The sequence below is a fragment of the Archocentrus centrarchus genome, chromosome 7 (genome assembly GCF_007364275.1).
Source record: "Archocentrus centrarchus isolate MPI-CPG fArcCen1 chromosome 7, fArcCen1, whole genome shotgun sequence".
In the NCBI taxonomy this organism is placed as follows: Eukaryota; Metazoa; Chordata; class Actinopteri; order Cichliformes; family Cichlidae; genus Archocentrus; species Archocentrus centrarchus.
In genome coordinates this window covers 2,480,596-2,503,627 of record NC_044352.1, presented here as the reverse complement: position 1 = coordinate 2,503,627, position 23,032 = coordinate 2,480,596, and the positions used below count along the sequence as shown (strand labels likewise).

Below are 23,032 nucleotides of genomic sequence, written 5' to 3'. Positions count from 1 at the left end.
TCAGAAACTAAAGTCTTGAAGAAATGTTGTTCTATGATTCCAAATAGTGATGTATTACAAGCTTTATTCATTTTTATTTGTTACTTTTTATTCTGTACTTTCTCTCAGTTGAAACTATCCTCAAACACCAACTTAATTCATTGGATATAAAATTATAATTACAGTCAGATCAATAATGATAAACAGCACTGTTATTGCCAGCTTTCATTCCTGCCTTTAGATAGATTAACCTGCGTTCTTCACCCGGGTCAAACCAAAACTGTTTTGAATAATTACCAATCAATTAAGCTAAGCCTACCTCGGACCCACATAAACAGACACCTGGTCACACTAAACATCCACTGAAACTAATGTTTGCACTCACTCAAGGACGTCTTTATTGAACTGCTGTCGGCTGCCCAGGAACTCTCCGATCATCTGCCTGCTCAGGCCTTTTCTCTCCAGGATGAACCTGGCGATGCCCACTGGTGTGTCGGACACAAAGCCCCTCTCGATCAGGTACTGGATCCCCTTCTCCGGCTTCCTGTAGACCAGAGGAAACACAGCTTCTTAGCTCGTTTGTTCAGTGACTTTTTATTGGTCTTCTTATCCCAGATCTCCCCCTCGTGTGGTTTCTGCCGCTGAGATGTCTGAGCCTGTTTGCAGGATCTGCAGATGTGTCAGTGCATACTGTTAGTATACACATACATACACAATAACTTTGCTAAAATAGTGAACCTGTAACCTTCTACCTTCTATCTGGTCCTGAGCTCATTTAACACGTTTCTTTGCAGCCATTCTGACACAAAAACCTCTGGAATACATCAGTCTTAATGAGGACATTAATTAAGGCTCTGTAGTGTATTTATTACACCTGACTTTACATACTATTTCATGTCGACATGGCTGCTGTGAAATAGACCTGTGGTCGACTCAAACTCAGTCATGGATTTCAGGCTAAAGAGGAGAGCTACCGTCCGACTCATTATATCAGCTGGATTCCAGTTCAAAAGCAAGAATCTGTGATGGTAACGTACACATTTGTGAAGGCACCATTAATGCTGAATGATATATACAGGTTGCTGCCATCCAGATGATGTATTTCTCTGGAAGGTCATGTTTATTTCAGCAAGACGATGCAAACCCACGTATCCCAGCAGCATGGCTTTAAAAGAGTCTAAACTCTCCAGTCTGCAATCCAAAAATGAAGACTACAGCACACAATTAAATATAAGCATAATAATAACTTGCAGATTATTGCTTTATATTTACATCTAATGTAATATCCAGCTTATACGGACCCATCTTCAGCTACCAGAAGAACAGGCGTCTGACCGTCAGAAGCCCTGATCATGGAGTCAGTCTGGGTTACGTATGAGATTTTGATTGCTACAGAATGAGCAGATAATTCCCTCCATGTTGTATATTTGTGTCTGACATCAGGTATTATTTATCCCTGACTTATGTCTGTTGGACTCACAGGGGAGAGGGAGATTAGGAAACTGAAACTGAGCCTTCCTGTGGATCATATTCGCAGACGTTCTTACTTATTGAATAAGTTGAGTCCAATCCGGTACTGTCGCCGCTGCACCACGTCGTTGTTGAACGCGGGTGAGTCCCAGCTGTGACGGCTCTCCCTCTGATAGGTCTGCTTTCCCAGCGTGGCTCCTCCGATTGGCTCCCGGAGGCTGTCTCGGGACGAGGAGCCAGAGCTGCAGTTGTTGACCGTTGTGTCATCGTTGGAGTTGGTGGTGGTGGAGTTGACACTCTCGTTGTCTCCATCAGAGCAGAGCAGGTGGTGGTGGTGGAGGTGGGGGAGGTGAGCGTGGTGTTGCTGTTGTGCCTCCATGTTTTGGAGCGCTGAGGAGGAGGAGGACAGCGGTGACGGCGTGAGCGGCGGCGGCAGGGGGGAGAGAGGTGTGAGGGGTGGTACGGGAGATGGTAGCGGGGAAGAAGGGGGTTCTGGGTAAGCGTGAGGAAGGTGGTGGTGTTGGTGGTGCAGGTGGTGGTAGTGGTGCTGAGCGAAGTGGTGAGCGTGTTGCATGTAAGGGCTGCTGCCGTGTCCGTGGTGCATGTGCATTATGTGATGCTGGCTGTACTGAGGGTGGTGGTCGAGGATGGTGGGGAGGTGGGGGATGGGTGAAGGGTGAGGGTGGGGGTGAGAGTGAGAGTGAGGATGAGAGTGGGGGTGCTGGAGTGGGTGAGGGAGCGGGTGTGAGGGCAGAGTACGGGCTGAAGGCATCGGTAAGGGGACGTTCGAGGGGCTGCGAGTCTGCCCCTGTGCCGTGGCGACCGAGCGCCCGTTCGGTTTGTGTTTGATGGTTCCCTGCGGAGATTCGGCTTCGCTGCTTCCTCCACCCCCTCCTCCTCGCTCATCCTCTCCACTTTCACCTTCCACTCCTCCTCCCCTCCGTTCCCTTTCCCCACTTCCTCCCCGCTCGGCTCCCGATGGCTCCTGTTCGTACACCAGGCGTCCGATAGACCCTCGCTCTGACCTGAAGATTTGAATGGTAAAATTAGTAACTTGGACTGCACACCCTCACCAACCAGTCCGGTTAGAGTTTACGTCTGTGGAGTGAAGAGTTTGAAAGACGAGATTCTGAGTTGTAATCATAATGTTAGAAAAAGAAAAGAAGTTATGAATTCAAAGGTGGGGACGTTTTTAAACATAGCATTAGAAGATCTACAGAATCAAGCTGATCACCAAAGATTAGCCTCATTAGCATCACCAACGAAGCAAATGCTCCAATACTGTGATGCTCTCCCTTTCTGTTCCTGGCTTCTGTTCTTCTTGGACACTAAAATGCTACATTCACCTTTTGAATATAAAATTGTATCCCCTCATGTTTTTTGAAGATATTTATTAGATTTAGCACAGTGAAGGGCCACGGTTGGGTCGCCTGCTCACTCACTGAGCCACTGGACCATAATATGGTGAAATTAGTGACTGACACCTTAAACAAAAGTGTCATAGATCAAGTAGGAAATTTGGTTTCCACTGCTGGCTGTTAGAAAAACGGCAGGTTTCAGGAACTTTGATATAAGTGTCACTTTTCGAGCCTGGAAGCTGCATTAAACTGTGAAATTCAGTCTACATGTAACATGCGCTCCCTGGCTGGAATCAAACAATCATTATGAGGGATGCACGGCACTCATCACTTTGTTCAGTCTGACAATAAACGTTATGTTAATAAATAATTCCAAACATGATGAAAATTAATCTCACTGTTCAGACTTCAACTTTGCATGCAACCCTATTCTGCAGCGCCCCCTGGTGTGTGGATGCTGGTTTCTGCAGGGTGTTTACGTGCAGTATAATTGAACTGCAGATACCAGCAGCCAAACACTGGAAACACTTCATTCAATGAGTGAAACTAGATGTTTCAGTGCTGCTGACCTGTCACTCATGTCCACCGAGCTGTCGCTGGGCGGTTCGATGGTCAGGACGGGGAGATGTCCTCCTCCTCCACCCCTCCCTCTGTACTCCCCACGACACTCCGTGCAGGGTGTGCTGCTCCTCCGGCTTGTGTTGCTGCCTCCCTCTGTCTCTCTGCTGTCTTCTCTCCCCCCTGCACTTCCTCCTCCCCCTCCTCCCCAGTACTCTGTATCGGAGCTGGAGGCGGGGCGGGAGAGCGGTGAGGAGGGGAGGCAGCCTTCATCCATGTACAGGGTGACATCACTGAAGGAGGTAGCGGTGCTGTCCTCGTGCATAGAGGCACCTCCTCCTGCTCCTCCCCTCCCTCCTCCTCCCCCTGTCCGGCCTGCAGCACGTCGGGAAGACGTAGTGGTGTTGCGCCACGCGCACTGTCTGTAGTCTTCCTCCTCATCTTCCTCCTCGTCCTCTTCCCCTTCTTCCTCCTCCTCCTCTTCTTCTTCATCTCCCTCCTCCTCGTCCTCATCATCATCCTCCTCCCCATCTCCTCCTGCGTCCTGTGAGTCTTCACGGCCGGACTGGCAAGTGAGCGAGTCGTCCATGGAGTCTGCCAAGGACTTCACCTGCAACGCACGAACACGACGTCACAACACACAAAAATAAACAGCTGAAAAATCCTGAGCTGATGTTGAGAAGGTCAGAACAAGAAAATAACACGGAGGAAAAACTCCTGTCAGGAGAAAGATGTTTCTTGCTGTTGGTTTGACCTTTGCTGACAGACGGCCAAGAATCTGCTGCAGGATGGGAAGAGACTCAGGAGGATCAGTTCTAATCATTTCTGATTCATTTTCATTTAGCTCTAGGAGATTCTGGGGGATCCAGCACTTCATAACAGATAAACAAGATATCAGCTGGGCTGGGCTTCTCTGTTGGTTTTTAATATAAGAGACATCTCTGGGTGTAATTTGCATAAAAAGGATAACATTATTTTTGCCAGTAACATGAGCAATTGGACGCACAATAACAGAAAACAGAAGATGAACAGAAAAATTATTTCTTAATAATTACTTTTCTGCTTATCAGGAAAACAATGAATCCACTGATCATCATACTGTAAAGTGTTGTGCTATTTATTTGTTTGGTTTTAGACTTTGATCAGTTAAAGCCAACAGTTCCTGTACAAACCACAGGCCAACAGGCCTTTTATTGGTGGGCTTTTAATGTGAAACATCTTTGAAACACGTCTTCTGTCTCAGAGGATATAAATTCCTCAGCATCCATTAACCATTGCTCTTTTATGGTCAAAGTTGCTGAACTTTAGCAAATGTTTCTTTGGTATTTCAATTGGAGTGCTAATTCTCACCCTGACAGCTGGGACAGTAGCTGGTAAAGCAGCAGCCCGGTAGTTAAAAATGTATTTTTGGGGTTCCACAGGGATCAATGTGTGGGCCATTTAACTTTAAAATAATCAAGGCTCTTTTAAGATCATCCAATTTTATGTTCTTCACTTTAAAGTGCATTAAGAATATTCAGACACTGGTGCTGGTTAACTGCTTAAAATAAAGTGAGATCCCCCCAAACAAACTCAGTATCACTTAAATCCCCAACAGTCAAAACGACCCCCTATGAGCAGCACTTGGTGACAGTGGAAAGGAAAAACTCCCTTTAACAGGAAGAAACCTCCATCAGAACCAGGCTCAGGGAGGGGGGTCATCTGCTGTGACCAGCTGGGGCTGAGGGGAGGTAGGGGAGGACAAAAGACACAATGTGGAAGAGAGCCAGAGATTAATAATAACTAATGATTAAATGCAGAGTGGGGTATAAACAGGGTAAAAGAGGTGAATGAAAAGAAACACTCAGTGCATCATGGGAACCCCCCAGCAGCCTCGGCCTATAGCAGCATAACTAAAGGATGGTTCAGGGTCACCTGATCCAGCCCTAACTATAAGCTTGATCATAAAGGAAAGTTTTAAGCCTAATCTTAAAAATAGAGAGGGTGTCTGTCTCCTGAATCCAAGCTGGGAGCTGGTTCCACAGAAGAGGGGCCTGAAAGCTGAAGGCTCTGCCTCCCATTCTACTCTTAAGTATCCTAGGAACCACAAGTAAGCCAGCAGTCTGAGAGCGAAGTGCTCTGTTGGGGTGATATGGGACTATGAGGTCTTTGAGATAAGATGGGGCCTGATTATTCAAGACCTTGTAGGTGAGGAGAAGGATTTTAAATTCTATTCTAGATTTAACAGGGAGCCAATGAAGAGAAGCCAATATGGGAGAAATCTGCTCTCTGTTTTAGTCCCTGTCAGTACTCTAGCTGCAGCATTTTGGATCAGCTGAAGGCTTTTCAGGGAGCTTTTATGACAGCCTGATAATTTCTAATTTTAGAAATATTTTCCAAATGCAAAAAAAACAGTAAAACCAGAGTGAAAACCAATGCAAACATGAGGAGAACACACAAACTCCACACAGAAAGGCCCAGCCAAGGTGGAATCAAACCCAGGACCTTCTTGCTGTTAGGCAACACCATGCCACAGTGCTGCCTGATGTTAAAATCACCTGTTATAATTATTTTATCTGAACTGAGCACTAACTCAGTCAAAAAGCCTGAGAAATCAGACAGAAATGCTGAGTAAGGACCAGGTGGATGATAGATAATAACAAAACAGGTTTTGAGTTTTCCAATTAGGGTGTACTGAGCTGGCCTTGTTTTCTTGTTGCCTGTGTCTATCTCTTTCACGTAATCAATGGGTGGAGCTGCTTAGCTGACAAAGACACATTCTCACTCATACATCCTCAGTGCATTCAAACATGGTATGCATCCTTATATGCCGACAATCATTCAAGCTATTTCTTTGGTTTCTTTATTTTATTTAATTAAAATATGCAACAATTTTCCAAGTCTGTGTGTGGCCTCCCTCAAAGTCTGTGACCATACAAGACTAAGAGTCAAGCTTTCAAAGGAATGAAAACTTTGTCTGGGTCTGTTATTAATTAATAAGCTGGAATTGAAGATTGCAGCTACTCCTCCTCCTCGACCTGTGCTTCGAGCATTCTGACAGTTACTGTGACTCGGGGGTGTTGATTCATTTAAACTAACATATTCATCCTGCTGTAACCAGGTTTCTGTAAGGCAGAATAAATCAATATGTTGATCAATTAATAAATCATTTACTAACAGGGACTTGGAAGAGAGAGACCTAATGTTTAACAATCCACGTTTAACTGTTTTACTCTTTGGTGCAGTTGAGGATGCTACATTATTTTTTCTTTGTGAATTTTTATGCTTAAATAGTTCTTTGCTGATTTTAGGTTTGTTTTTTGGTGGTCTTGTCACTGGTGTCGCTAACTTCACATTTCTCAAAACAGAGTCGCCAATAACCAGAGTTTGTTGCTGAATGGGGAAAAACGGTTAGAGACGTGAACGGGTTGATGGCTCAAGACTGTAGGTGACTCTGCCAGATGTTTTGTAAATGAAAAAGCTTTTTTGGATGAGAGGTGAAACTTCTTCACAAACCTAAAAGAGCTCAGTTTCCTTCTTTAGAAGTACTCAAAGCTACCATGCCCTGGATGACTGAGAACCTACACAGACACAGACTTTTTAAATTACTGTATTAAAGATGCTCAGAAAGAACAAAAACATGTTTACCTGCTTAGAGAATGAGTCGTCCACATCTCCTGCATCCTCTGAACCCTGTTGACCTGCTGGTCCCTGACCCTGTGGTTGACGCTCATCAAAGGAGTACTGGACCCACCAAAGAACAGTCCAAACAAGGCATCATGAGATGCTACAAGCTGAGCTGAACCTTGTGAGTTCCATCATGTGCTGTGTGTGTGTGTGTGTGTGTGTGTGTGTATACCTGCAGCCTCATGTTGGATAGGATGATGCGGCGGGTCATCCTGCTCTCTGAGGCGGAGCTGCGAAGCCTCTCGAAGTTCTTGTTCATGCGGTACTGCCTGAACGCCGTCTGGATCGTCTTCGCTGCCCGCCGGGACACGAACGGGCCCCCGTACTTCCTCTCCAGCATCTCCACCTATCAGGCCATATGATCACACACGGGGAACCAATCAGAGAGGGAAGAGCAGAAAAGAGCTTTGCATTTGCAGGAAATGTCATTTGTTCTGAGTGTGCAGGTTTGTGTTTGTAGTCGACAAAGAGAAACTGTCTGCGGCTCATACTGTTAAACATGGGAACCATTTTTCCATCACAGGAACTAGTTTTAGGTCTAATGTTCTCTCCCACTTGGATTTTACTAGCTGGAGTTAGCTACAGTTAGCTGATAGCAGTCCTGGGGTAACTCTGAATGAAACATTCATCATATAGGTGAATAACACACCTTTACTGCCAGTAGCTAAAATAAATTTCTTAACTATAAATCATTTTGCAAACTATGTTGTGGTACATCTGGTGGTTCCTACACTGGAAACAAAAAGGCTGCACGGACCAATGAGAAGGTCCACCTGCAGCTCTGCTCCATACATGCTAATTTTTTAAACTCAAACTCACCCTGAAACCATGCACATATTTATGCCTTTACCTTGATATTATACAGTGTTAAAGTACTACATGTACATACTCCATATGTTTGATTATTTTTCTTTATTTTAGAGTAAATTAATATTTGATTAAATATTTTTTCTTTTCTGCTATGCACATTTCCTTTCTAAGGTTTGCTTCACCATTATTTCCATGTTGTTGTGTAACTGAGCAGCCAGCGTGTGTGTATTTCAGTTAAATAGGACACACATATCCTGATGCAGCACTTAGCATTAACTCAGGGTGTCTGCATGTAACAATAAAGGTGTTCTGATGTGTATTCTGCTCTGCTGGTGTGCAGCTTTGTTTGAAAGGCTGCTTCGTAACAGAAGTGATTACATAAAAAAACCTCACAGGAAGTGCCCCAGTGATGTTTTAGAGGTGTGACTTGTGGGGCCGACTTGTTGTGGCATTGTACCTTCTTGTCCTGGAGGTCTGTAGAGAGCTCATAGCTGTCAGATAGAGCCTTGCAGCGTTTGCTCTCCTCCTCCTCTTGCTTGCGGAGCGCCAGGCTGGCCGGCTGGTGTCGGCTGCGCTGAGCCCAGGCGAGGCTCGCCGGGCTGGGGGGCGAGATGGGTGAGCTGCCCTGGAGGAGGACAGAAGACAAGTAATCAGTTTAAATTTACTTTACTACAGAAACACTACAGAAACATTCGGTTTCTGCCAGCTGAAAACATAATGGACTACTTTTAATGGCAGTAATTTTGTAATGCTGTAAAGTTATTTTTAAAGTTAGCCAGGATGTCCAGGGTGTATCCAGACTCTCGCCTCAATCGCTGGGAAGTCCTCCAGACCACTGCAGCTGGGATAAAAGTGTTTCATCACAAGATGAAGAGGTTCACTTCCCAGAGATGATTTTGATGTTGAATAACCATCAGCTGACCGTCTTTTCGAAATAGGACTTTGCTGTAAAATAGTTCCAAAATGAAAGTCGTGCCAAAGTTGTTGATGTACGTTTCTCATCAGCTGGACACAGTTCTGGACATCGTGGTTGGACTTGCTTTCATATTATCCTTTTATTGATTAGAATAAAATGAAACAAACAAAGATTTTATATATATATATATATATATATATATATATATATATATATATATATATATATATATATATATATATATATATATATATATATATATATATATATATATATATATATCAGTGACGTGCGGTGAGGGTCGTGACTGGTGAGGCACTGACGTCATCACATCAGATTTACAAACATATAGCTTATTCACCATTTGATTGGCAACAGTTGTTTTGTTTAACATTAACATAGTCTGAAGCAAACCTTTTAGCTCCGGTGTTGGTCTTCCTTTAATTATTATCTTCTGCTTCGATTGAAAGTCCAGTTTAGAAAATTCTTTCAGTTGAGTTATGTAATCTTCCATGTTGAACATAAGGCCAAGCAACAGGAAAAACTAACTGGCCTTGCTAACTGTTTATGGTAGCTTGCCGCCGAGGAGTCGTAGAGTCCCTGGGATCACCAGCGCCCCCTACCATGAGGCACGAGAACTGCGTGCCTCACCTAGAGTCTCTTCGCAGCAGTTTCATGATCGCTCAACACAAGAATGCATTACACACACATACAGTTGTTAATGAAAAAAACAAAAAATAAACTGTGCATTATATACACCAGCTAAAATATGGAAATTTAGTTCATATAGTAAAAGTGCAGTGAGACCGGAAAGTAATCCGGTCTCACTGCATAGCATGCCAGCACAGTTAGTAGTCATTGGCAATGACTATACTGAGCCGCACCACGGATTGCGCAATCCGTGGTGCGGCTCGCCGGGCTGGTGCCTCACCGTTCGTCTCTTAGTATTTGACCGGCAAATGCGAAAATTCAGCGATTTTGAAAAAACTAATCTAAAAATGGTGTAGTTAAATGGAAAAGAACTTTAAAATACAAATCACTGAATGAATATAACCATTTAATTTATTTTTTAATTTTATATTTCCACGATGACAGGTGAGGCCGTGCCTCACCTGCCTCCCCTGACTGCACGTCACTGATATATATATATATATACAGGAGTCACAACGTCAAAAGATTAATCTGTGGGCGATGTCCAGACCTCCTGGGTTCTCTTCCTGCAATGAACCACTTGCATCGCATGTTCATAAAGATGCCATTGGGGGGCAGAGAGATGATGGTTGTGACAGACTGACCTGTTACATCTGCCAGAATTTCCATGTAGAAAAAAGTAAAAGGTATAAAAGTGTTTTTATTTCAGGTGCTGTAATATTTGAGCTGGAGCGAACTTCGTGAGCCTGTCTCGTTACAGCCTTTCAGCGACCAAATTAGCTGTCAATCAAATGTTGTCGGACTAGCAAAAAACACAAGACACATGCATTTAATTTCCTCATTGCAATAATCTGATCCATAGTTTGCTCCTCTATCATAAACCATCAACATCTGTTTGCAGATGTTGGTGCTGTAGTTGTTGCCATCAACTGTGAGCAGTTTGTCCCAGGAGGCATCACTGCTGTCACCATGTTTGCTGGGTCAGATTAACTTTGTGTTGATTTTCAGTGACACCCCACTTTCAATCTGAGGGGGGGGGCAGGTGGATCCACACCATGACAGATAAATTCCCCACTCCTGTATAACAGGGGTACCGAGCCCTTCACAGTAAAGGATTAAGAGTCAACATGAAAATGAAAGATGTCTTAATATCATAAAAACAGCCTGAATACATAAAAAAATTGGTTGCTGAAGGTGACACTTCCTGTCATAAACTTCAGACACCGCGAACGGCTGCAGACATGTTATTGTGCGCGTGTGTGTGTGTGTTTTAGGGTTAGTACCTGTGTGTGTGTGTGGGAGGCTCCCAGGGGCCCACTGGAGGAGGGAGAGCCGTAAGGGTCGCAGGGGCTGGAGAGGGGGCTGTTGCTATAGCGATGGAAGGGAGGCGGATGGCCAAAGGACGAATCAGAAAAAGTGAGAGCCTCCGGACACTGAGAGTCGCCCTCCACACTGTGAGGAGAAAAAAAAACAGAGAGGAGGGGTTATCCATCTGCAGATGCTGATGAGTTCAGGTGAAACAGTTTGTCTCCTGTCAGGCTGAAATAAAGAAAGTGAAGGTGGGAGAGAAGCTGTGGGACGGAGAGAGGGAGAAGGAAACTTGATCCAAACAACAGAGAACAGATTCAGGACGACATGGAGGATGATGAGTCGGAAAAAATGGACAAAAAGATGACAATAAGGAGGAAAAGAAGAGAGGAAATCTGTTGGACAGAAGAAGAAGAAGAAGAAGAAGAGGGGCTGGTGAAGTGGGGAGAAGGAGAAGGAAGAGGAGTGCAAAGTGAAGGAAAGGAAAAAGGACAGGAGGAGTACAAATAAAAAGAGACAAATTCAGACAAAATAGTTGTTTACTGGTTAAAGCAGACAAAATGGAACAAAAAGACCAAATCTGGGCTAAACTGGAAAATATCCAGTAAAAACAAACTGCACAACACAACAAAGAAAAAACCGAACAAGACTAAATGGAACCCAATCAAACAAACTGAAATTACAGACCCGCTGCACCAAATCACATTAAACTGGATCAAATGAGACAAAGTGGAACATCTGACTAAGATGGAATAAAACAGAACAAAATGCCAAACCTGACAAACTGGACCAAACCAGAATCAACCGGCCTCATCATGACAAACACGAACTGGAACAAACTGGTTCAGACTGACCAAACAAAGAGGAAAAAATGACCAAATCTGGACACAATTGGAACTTCTTCTTTTGGCTGCTCTGAACATCAAAGTGGATGATCTCACCGTATCCCAGCATCCTCCTCTGTCACACCAACCCTGTGCATGTCCTCCATCACTACATCCATGAATCTTCTCTGAGGTCTTGCTCTTTTCCTCCTGCCTGGCAGCTCCATCTTCAACATTTTTTGTCCAGTATATTTCCACCCCCACAGAAAACCTAATGCTGTTTCAGTACTGTGATGAATTCTGAAACCTGGTTCCAACAGTCCAAAAAAAGTGGAACAAAAAGATGAACTGGACCTAATTTGAAGTCAGCTGCAAACTCTAATGTGATATTTAGAATCCCCGTATACCAGCATCATTTCCTAAATACTGCTGATACAAACAAAGGCAGTAGAATTTTAAACACAGTTTAAAAAATAAAAAACATTTTATGAGAATTTGACCTTGGAGGAGAGGTCAGAGATCCAGACAGACAGAATGACACAAATGTTACCAAAAACATAACCTCCTTGGTGCAGTTACCTAGATAAGATTAAACCAGCAGGGTTCTGCGGCCAGCTGACAGCTCAAAATTGTTTATTAGCTCCTCAGAGAGAAACTTTACAATGTCAGCATGAAGCGTCTCAGATGGACCACACGCAGATTACAACTAAGTGAAACACTGTGACGCAGATCAATCAACTTATTGATGAATCAAGGAGCACAAGAGAGGAGAAAAGAGGAGCAATCTGTGCAACGGCCGTGTGTTTCATCATCAGAGAGGCTCTTCGGTGTTAATCTAAGACACCCGTGAAGCTGGCACAGAAGCTAACGTGGGCAGTGCCAAGCTAGCGCGTGCACACACACACACACAGTCACATGAGGGTGACTCATGGCAACAGCAGTGCATGCGTGCGTGTGTGTGTGCGTGTGTGTGTGTGTGTGTGTGGGTGTACAGTATATGTGAATGTGGGTGTGCAGTGCGTGTTTGCGAGAGGCACAGCGTGAGTGTGTGGGAGACAATGTGTGTGTCTGTGTGTTTGCACAGCTAGCTTTGTGAGGACTGGAGTGAGTTTAAGACCTTGGGAAAAGGACATTTTTTCAAAGTAAGGACGTTTAAAGCGTTCATATAAGAAGTGGATGTGGTCACAGTGAAGTCACTAACAGGCTTCTGAAATCTCATTTTAGAACCTCCACGTTAGCTTTATGGCTCGTTTCATCTTGATTTTTTTGGGGGGGGGGCAGAGGTGACAATATTTGTATGAGAGGGTGGAGCGGAAAAAGGGAGAATTAACAAGTTATCAGCAAGCAAGCTGCATCCATAAACTATGAGTGCATTGCACAGACACAAATATCAATACAACATCCAAACAAACATACAGTTTATAAGCAACAAGTCATTTTCAAGCCAGAATATTTGTCAGAAGATAAAAATCAAGTTAAGTGACTCTAATTAGCTGAGGTGAAAATTCAAATAGGTGAATTTCACTCCCCATACAGCCGTTATGAAAGAGAAAACCAGCTATAGACACCAGAACCGTTGCTGTATCAGGCTGTAAACTCTCTGCTGTAAGTTGGACATTTTTATATGGGAGTCTATGGATCCAGCCTCAAGAGGACATTGGAGGAACTGCAGTTTTTGACAGTGGTATTATACCAGTAACGGTCTCCACACAAACAGTGACTAACTGTGCCACTGAAGTCCATGAAAGCAAGTTCAGACGCCTTTTACTTTGTTCATTATCTGGCTACAAGTGGCTACAGTTATTAAACTGTGGCCATACAGGAGTGCACATTATCAACAGCAATACTGAGGCCAAAGTGTGGCAAGGAAAATATGACTGATACATGTTAAAGAGCCAACAGTGCAGCAAGAAAAACACAAAGCCTTACACCACCACCAGTCTGGACTGTAAGCACAAAGCAGGTTGGATCCACTGATTCACACTGTCAGCAAATTCTGAGTTGTCAACAACGGCTTTGCAGCCTCATCAGACCACACTGTAGACAACGGTGAGCCCATGCCTCATATTTCTGTTTCCTCCTGTGCACGGCAGGCAGATGTGTCCATTCTGAGATGCTTTCTCGCTCAGCACCCTTGTAAAGAGTGAGTATCAGTCAGTAGTCAACAACAGTGACATCTGATGTTTTCCCATTCTGATGTTTGTGGACATGTATGGCTTTGTGCGCTGTTGTCACATGGTGGGATATGCATGAGTGAGTCAAGTCACAACTAAAAGAATGAAACTATAAAAGCAATAAAAAAAAACAACACGACAAAAAACAAATGTCAAGACTCAGCCGGGTTTAAATACCAAGGAGTAAAAATAAACGGTTTTTGAAGATGTCGAGTGTTGGTGAGGGCCTGTCTCCTGAAGGGGAAGGTTGCCAGTGCGAAGAAGCCAAAACAGAGGAAATATGGTCTCACTTATGTGTGCCTGTCAGGAGTCAGGCAGCTGCATCTTGGACAGGCTGCAGATAAGACAACAGAGCCCAGCTAATTTCCCAATTAAAGGCTGCGGTAATAATCAAGTCTGGAAGAAATGAAGGCATTAAATACTTTCTCAAAGTCACTGAAGGAGAGAAAGGATTTAACCTTTGCCAGAACCCTCAGCTGGAAAAACAAAACTAACTATAAGAGCATTTATTTGTTTGTCAAATGAGAGCTGTGATAAAAAAAATCACCCCCTGAGTTTTTGCAAAGACTGATTTTGAATTTTTCACAGGGCTGAAACCACTTTTAAAGGAGAAGTGAAGGTCAGGAGGTCCTGACTTCTGTTACCTCTGTTATTTTGATCATTCAGGTTCAAGTAGTTTAGTACCAGCCATAATTTTATGTCAGCGAGACAGTCCAAAGATAACAGAGATAGATTAGTGAGTCATCTGCATAAAAGTGAAATGAAGTTCCATATCTTTTGAAAACTGATCCTAATGTCAGGATATAAAGTGAGAAGAGTACCATATAAATATAAAGGTGCGTCCCCTTTATAAATATAAAGGGGACGCACCTGTGAGGGGAGCTGGTGTTGATGAAAAGCCACCCGACCTGACAGAAAGATTTAATTCCAGCACAGCTCCAGTCTCCAGACTCAGATACCACCATCCACTGTATCAGATACTTGTGTCTAAAAGTATCACAATGCAGAATCCCTGAGTCAGCAGTTGATTAAAGATCAATAAAACCCCTAGAAGTGCTGATTCTGTGCTGTGCTGTGCTTTAAACCCAGACTGAAATATTTCAGTGATACCATTAGTTTCCAGGAAGGCCTGGAAGTGGAGGAAACAACTTTCTCCAGCACCTTGGACTGGACAGAAAAAGGCCGTTCAGACTTTGGTCTAAAATGAGAAAACTGTGGGATCAAGAGTTGATTTAATGATAGACGGCTGCACTACGGCATGATTATTAAAAATCAGACCCTGTCAGGAGGTGGGTGTTAATCATAGTCAGCCTTTCTTAAAGAAAAGAAGAGGCCCAAAGTGGTCAGAAATGATGTAAGGACTGACACCAGCAACGTTATCAATAAAAGGCTGTTGATGAGTTTGGGGTCTGTGGCAGTTATTAGAGATAAAGTCAGATAAATACTTCCTGCTGCTCTAAAAGCATCCTGGTAATTAAACTGTGCTTTCTTTAACATATCGAAGGAATTCTGAAGTTGATCTTTTTTCTATTTCCTTTCAGTTCTCCTACAAATAAGCAGGTGTACAGGTGTTCCTCTGCTCTCCTCAGCCGGCCGAGGACGAGCCAGATGTAGGTGGGGAGAGGCGTGTTTGATTTATATCCCAGCTGTGTGCTGAGCCCCCCCTCCTGCCTCTTTTGGCAGGCTGCTGGACACTGAGGTCAGACAGTAAACTTCAGGTGACCCTGACATTAGAAAACCATCACATATGTGCCAGATTCTACTTTGAAAACTTCGATCTCTAAAAGATCCTCCTTCCAACTCTTAACTAGGAAACACGGGTTTCCAGAAGAGTTCACAGCACTGCAGGAAAGGGCTGCAACACTCCTGCATGGTCCTGTATTTGTGTGTCTGAGGTTTCCGAAATAAAATTAACTCACACATATTGTGTGAGCAGTCTGTAAGAACTGAAAAAATGAAATGTTTGCATTGGATGTTTTTGCATTAACACATTAACAAATGACAGTTGAAGAAAACTGAGAGAAACCAGCTGTTATTTATGGTTTTAAACTGTGGTTTATTCATGTCTTGGTAGGTATACTGTAAATTTATCCTCCAACATTAACCAGACTGCACAGAGTTTGTACTTGATTTGATTGCAGTGTGTTATGTTTTTTGGAATAAATAATTAAGAAATGTCTGAAATAAATTTACATAATTTTTCCTCCGGCCTGTTGTGTTTTTTATCTGACTGTTTTAGTGTGAATGCCCACTTACCCACTTTTGGAAATATCAGCTGTTGCTGTTTGAATTCTCTTGAATATAATAGAATTTAATAGCACTCCTCTTGTGCTTTGCAGCATTGTCTATTTCCAGATACATGACCACAGTTTATACCACCAACTGTGGCGCTACAGAAGGACGCCTCCAACCACAACCAGAGGCTCACGTTTGTGACAGCGACAGGATGTAAATATTGATGATTCTCGCTCTCTGCAGAGCTGTAAGGTTATATATCTGCATGCTTCCTCTGGTTGGCGGATGTTGACAGTAGAAAGCAAAGAGTTCCTGCATAAAACTGCTCAGAACAGGGTGAGAGGTCAAGATGAATAAAAAGCACTACAGGCCAGACATTTTGGGGACAGCTGTGCCTTTAATTGTGATGGAACATTTATGATTTTGTATTTTTCTTACATTGTGATTATGAATGCTTCCTAGAACTACTTACTCCCACCCCTCCCCTAGGGACTCCCCAGATAATGTCGTTATCTAACATTATGTCTTTGCATCATCTTCTTCTGCGCAGCAAACAGCACAGATTACATGAAAGACTCGAGCATCACTGACTGCAGCCGGGCTTCTGCAAGTCGTGCACTGAGGCTGTTTGCAGGCTTGTGGTAAATCCCCCCACACAGAGGAGGGTGTAAGCTGTATAACTGCAGATCAGGTTAAAAGAATTAGATGAGGAAGGCTTGCTGTCTCTCTATCCAGATACAGTATATGATGAACCTGATACTGACGAGTATGAGCCAGACAGTAAAAAAAAAATATTGCAGTGTTTTTGCTCCAGTGCTGTTAAGCTTGACTTGCAGAAAAAAGGATGTCAAATGTAGATTTTCATAATCTGAATACAGCAGTTATGAAACTGGCTGTGAAGCCCAGGACCTCAAGGTTATATATAAATACTGTAAAAGAAAGCAGAGGAGGGGACAGAGTGAGACATCCTGCTGGCCTATTGGCTGAAGGTCTAAACACACAGCTATAACCTTTGTCATGTGTGAAAATCTGGCATCTTATTGATATGTTCTTGGCACTAATTAGCACATCTGTGTGTGTGAGTGTGTGCGCAATGCACAGAGTCTATGGATGCTGCTTGCTAACTAAGGCCAAAACGCTGAAGTTTGAGGTTTCACGATCGGCCTTTATGGGTGATATCATGGTGGTACATTGATCTTTTATACACAAGCTAAGGTCTCTGCTTCTGAATCTGTATTAAACATATAAAATACCACAAAAATGACTGGATTCAATCATAAAAAGAGCCCAGTGTACTGCACTGTAGAATAATCCCACAAAAATCTGTCTTTACAACCACAGAAACACATCAGACTGCAGAACAGAGGAGAGTTAACTCACATTAACAGTGCGGCGCATTTAAACCTGCTGCAGCACATAAACACAGTAACACATGTAAACCTTAGCTCTGCTCAGCAGCATGTTTTTCCTGAGAAACCACATGAGTCTGGGGGAAGGACACACACACACACACACACACACACACACACACACACACACACACACACACACACACACACACACACACACACACACACACACACACACACACACACACACGGTGATTAGAAATCTGATTTATGCAAGGTACAGTGTCAAAGCAATGACTGCACTTCCTGCACAAACCCACACTGATACACCCGAGCATGGGCACAATCTCATGTAATTAATAACACACACTGCGTCTCTCTCAACTGCTGTCCTCCCACGACTAGCAGTCGCCTCCACCAAGCAGCCAAACAGACACAGAATATAAAGACAATCAGTCAGTTAGTCAGTCAGCTGCCCACAGGAGCAGGAGTCCTGAAATATTCACATCACGAAGTCAGTTCTGGGATACACCTCCACTTCTTTATGCCACAAAGAAACTATTTGATACCCTCATTTTATGAACCTCAATTTAATGCTTAATAATGGCTCATGCAGACATCACAGTTAGCTAACTCTGATACTGAAGCATCCATCCATCCATCCATCCATCATCTGCTGTTTATCTGGGTTTGGGTCGTAGTAGCAGCAGTGTGAACAGAATCCAGAACTCAGAGGAAGCTGGAGGTCACCACCTGATGAAGACAACTGAAATATATCATCGACAAAAAGCAAATATGAGACCCTGAGGCCACCAAAGCGAAGACCTCCACCACTTGGCTACACCCATTAATTCTGTCTATAAAACACTATGAACAGAATCAGTGCCGTAGAGCAGCCCTGGCAGAGCCCAACATCCACTGGGAATGAGCGACTTCCTGCTGGCAATATGGGACGAACACTTGCTGCAGTTGTACAAACACTAAATGGTCCACAGCAACAGTCCAGATACTCATAATCCCAGAGCACCCCCAAAGAACTCCCACACTCCTTCAAATATCCTCAAGAGAATCAAGAGCTCAGTGTTGTGTGACAGGATGAAAACCGCATTGTTCATCTTGAATCTGAAGTTCAACTAATGGATGGACTCCATCCATCTAGTTCCTTGGCACAGACCTTCCTGGAGAGGCCTGTAACTGAACCGCACCCTCTGGTCCCCTTTTGTTGAAGAGGAGAACCACCACCTCAGTTTGCTTATCCAGAAGCCTCAGACCTTCATGCAACATTGCAGAGATGTGTCAGCCTGGATAGGCTCACAACATCCTGAGCCTCTAGGAATTCAGGGTGAACCACGTCCACCCCAGGCGTCCTTCCATCAAGGACTCATTTAACTACATCAGTGACCTCCCCCTCATCCCAACACTGCTTCCATTATGAAAAGTGTGTCAGTGGGACTGAGGAGATCCTTACAGCATTCCTTTCTCTGCCTGACTATATCTTCTGGATGGGGTGCTGCTGATCCCCACTGTATACAGAGCGAGGAAAACACTCACACAGGAATTGCTTCGAGGCGACTGAAAGCCTCCTCCCACGAGTTTTTATTTCAGCAATTGCCAGAGACACACTCTGCTCGGTTTGTCGGTACCTGTCAGCTCTCACAGGCTAACCAAGCCCAACAGGACTGCTGGACAGCTCCCTTCACCTCTGGTTTCTATCATCTGATTCTGGGATTACTGCAGCACTCACCAACAAACCTGCAGCTTCATGCAGCCACCTCAGCAGAGGAGATGTGGAACATGGTCCACTCACACTCAGTGTCCCTAAACTTCCTTGGAATGTTGTTCTTCTGGAGGCGAGAATTGAAGATCATAATTATTGGGTTACTAATAATTCGTCTGATCTAGACCTTAGTTTTTATTAGAGAGCAACATAATTTACACCCTGATATCTGTTGGCATACACTCTCAGAAAGAGGACTGCAATAATTTCGGCATTATTTCTTCTGGATTTTAAGTATGTAATAAATTCTATTAAGTTTCATTCTGTATCTTGTCTTCCTGTAGCATTGTGGTGCACAAATTAGCTCTGTCATCTCACAGCAGAGGTCTGAGGTCTGTAGGTGCAGATGTGAGATAAATAAATCTTTGAATGGTCAGTAAAGCTAGAAAACAGCTGCATAAACAATAATCCAAGTATAAATAACCAAAAAGAATAGAAAATAAATGGATACCCTGCACCAAACTTTGCATCTGTTTAAAGACTTTAATTTTTGTGAGATTACGGTCTTCTATTTCTTCTTTTGGCTGCTACCTTTAGTGGTCACCACAGTGGTTCATCTGCCTCCTTCTCACCCTATCCTCAGTATCCTCCTCTGTCACACCAACCCTCTGCAGGTCCTCCTTCACTGCAGCCATTCATTCTATTCTATTTCAGTCATATTTTATTTATATAGCACAAAATCACAACAGTCGCCCCAAGGTGCTTTGTATTGTAAAGTAAAGACCCTACAATAATACAGAGAAAAATGACCACAGCCACTCTCCCTCCTCTGCACATGTCCGAACCATCTCAGCCAAAACTGGTCTCCATAAGACACAAGACTACAAATAAGTGCCCCACACGACACACCAAAATACAAACCCCCTCTCATGTGAGACTCCTCCACTCCACTCTGCTGCTGCTGGGTGTTATTATGATGAGGTTCAGGTCAGTAATGATGTAATGATGACAAATATGACAGCTGTCATTGTTACTGGCTGCTTATTTCCCTGTTTGCTGTTTGGTGGAGTTCAGCTTTCACATCACTATCATTGTCTGACACACACAAACACAAATACCTTTGCCAACACATGTTCCTTCATACCTTTTTAAAATATGAAAGAAAGACAGAATCAGGAGCCGAGTTTCTGAATCGCTCCCTGTAGGCCGAGTGACCGCAGGAACTCGACAGGCTGCGGCGTAAACAACAGCCATGACAAACAGGAAGTGAGCGCGCAGCGGGGTGACACAACAGGCAGCGACTCCCAGTGAGACGAGGTCGGTGTCACGGTCTGACACCAGCGTACGAAGGAGGAGGAGGAAGAGGAGCAGGGTGAAGAGGGGCAGGAAAATGACCAGATGATGAACCGACCTGACTGTATCACTGACTCACTGACTGCTTTCAAACTGACAGACCAACAAATGCTTTCCTGCTCCAGGGTAGCATGAAATATGAGAGACTAGAGGAAGAAACGCAAACAAACGTTTCATTTCTTAACTGTTAAAAAAAGAGAGCTCTGGGTAGATGAAGGTGATGCTGGGGTCCCTCCTTATTTTTCGTAGAATAGTTATTAGAAAATGCAAAATTCTTTCTTTCCCCCTTTTAATAATCAGCATCGTAATGAACATTACAGCCTCTAGGTGTTACCAGCAAGGGCGTTGGATTGAAATTATTGTAAAGTAAATTAACAGTGGCTCTAGAAGGGCACTTTATTTGGCTACTCCTTCCTCCACTGCAAATGTCCCCTGTGGGCTTCTGTAGCCTCCAGCTACAGCAGACTGCTGTAGTTTATAACACTGAGTAAGTGGAAGTAACTGATTTATAAACCTCAGAACATGGAGCCACATGGGAACACACACACACACACACACACACACACACACACACACACACACACACACACACACACACACACACACACACACCTGCAGCTCTGTCAAAGCTGCTCACACAGGAGGAGGTCAGTATATCGCTCTGCTGTAATTAATAATGTTCTGTGATTAACTGTTGAGCTCAGTAATTACACACACACATCAGGGCTACACCTGTTCATTGTGTGTGTGTGTGTGTGGTTGTGTAACTGTATTGTTGTGGGGACAGAAATCTGGGTACACACTCACACTGTGGGACCCCGCCTGCTTGTCCTCATGAGGTAACTCACTGAACTTTAGGGTGAAGAGTTGGTTAAAGGTCAAGCTAAGGTCAGGTTCAGATGATGGTTATGGTCAGAAACACTTTGGGCCACTTAGGCTTAAACATGCTGATGTGTTATGATGTGACGTCAGTACAGAATGAAAAAGCAGGGGGAGGGTTTAGAGGGCTGTCTGCCAGTCAGAAGGTCGGCGGATCGATTCCTGACTGAGTTATTATTGTATTATTGTACCTACAATGTGAAACATTGTTTTTAGCCTCCTTTAACTTTATGCCCTTCACAGTGGTTCTGTGATGGTCACACGCAAAGTTATTAAACATTAACAAAGTACTTATTAACTCATTTTTCTTTCCCATAACCAAGCAAACTTTTACTATTGTAACAATTACATTATTTTTTAACCCCAAACAGAGCGAGTTTTAGTTGCTTTAGGACGGTTATTTATCAGCAGACTGACAGAGGCACTCTCCAAGCTTGCTTTCATCCAGAAATATAACCAGAACACAAACAGTTGAGCTGAGTCCACTATTGCAGAGAGACAAGTTGCAGACAAGAGCTGTCACTGGTGCAAACTGACTCAGACTGAGTTTATGAATTAGACAACAATTAGTTCGACTGCAGTCAGTCCAAGTCGTATTGTGACTGTTTGGAGACAAGTTGCCTCCCATTAGGAGATTGCCTTGCAATCAAAAGTGGTTGCCCAGAGACTGAGGGCAATGAGTTTGTTGCCACAGCTACTTGCAACTGGTCACCTAGTGTACAATAAGTCCATGCAGTCACCGAGCAACCGCTGACAAATACTAGTTGCCTATTTTTTGCGGTCCTATTTTTACTTTAGTGCAGCTGAGCCATAATGTGGATTTTACCCTCCTGTGTGTTGTATGCAACAGGCAGAGACAACAACCTGCACAGCTCTTTGAACTGGAGGACCCCCCCAACCAACATTTTCATCTAGCAGCCATTAAGACACTGCAGCAACTTAAAATATCACTGTATAACATCCCAGTTGCCATGTCAACATTTTGTTCCAACGTAATGGCTGCATCTAAGAGAAAAAGAGAAGGGAGTGAAAGCAATGTGATAATGAGAAACTCAAAGCAGAGTAATAATAAAGGTAACTAACGGTGACTGAAAGGACAGTGAAATGCACATGGACAGTCTGCAGACAGCCAAAAGTGGGTCCACATTCTTAGGACATCATTAAAATCATGAGCGATGAGGTGATGGAGGGGATGTCTGAGGCCATATTGTGTGAGGGATGGGAACCAGCAACCTCTCTGCTCGTCTGCCCGTAGGCTCGCAGCGCTCTACATTAGGACACTCTGTGACTCTCCGGGAAATGTGTGTTAGTAAGACACGACTCATCGAGGCCTCGTTTTACCAAAGAGAGCGAGTGTGTAATTGGTTTGTGTTTCTGTGTGTGTGTGTGTGAGTGTGTGCATTTTGTGTGTGTGTGTGTGTGTGCGTGTCTTTTCTGTTGCTGGTGGTCCAAACAGGCACCAAATGGCACCAAACCCTGAGGCCTCGAGCTGCTGGTCACAACAACTACATGTGTGTCATCCCCACCTCGCTCCGGTCTTGTGTTCATTCTCCCTACAGAAGGCCTCGTGCTTTTCCTTTTTAGTGCCTCTCTCTTGTGTATGCATATGCCTCTCTCTTGTGTATGCAAATTGCAGCCAGTTGTCCATCCAACAGCTCAGCTTGGATACATAAAACTTGGACATTCTTACAGTTACATACTGCAAAAACCCCCTCTGTCTCTACAAATAAAAATACTACGTTCAGCAGTGAAAAGCTTTAAAAAATCTGCCCTGTTACCGTTCTG

At 43.8% G+C, this 23,032-nt stretch overlaps 1 protein-coding gene across 1 annotated transcript in view; it reads right to left on the bottom strand.

The window, feature by feature from the left end:
• LOC115783118 (IQ motif and SEC7 domain-containing protein 2-like) overlaps window positions 1-23,032 on the bottom strand; it is a 58,694-nt gene that overhangs the window by 17,346 nt on the left and 18,316 nt on the right. Inside the window, exons 2-9 of the mRNA XM_030733776.1 lie at window positions 10,692-10,860; window positions 8,299-8,466; window positions 7,204-7,377; window positions 6,993-7,088; window positions 3,377-3,975; window positions 2,234-2,474; window positions 1,527-2,077; window positions 365-523 (exon numbers count right to left, since the gene is read on the bottom strand). Of these exons, the coding sequence (XP_030589636.1) occupies window positions 365-523; window positions 1,527-2,077; window positions 2,234-2,474; window positions 3,377-3,975; window positions 6,993-7,088; window positions 7,204-7,377; window positions 8,299-8,466; window positions 10,692-10,860 (2,157 nt within the window). The remainder of the gene's footprint in view (window positions 1-364; window positions 524-1,526; window positions 2,078-2,233; window positions 2,475-3,376; window positions 3,976-6,992; window positions 7,089-7,203; window positions 7,378-8,298; window positions 8,467-10,691; window positions 10,861-23,032) is intronic.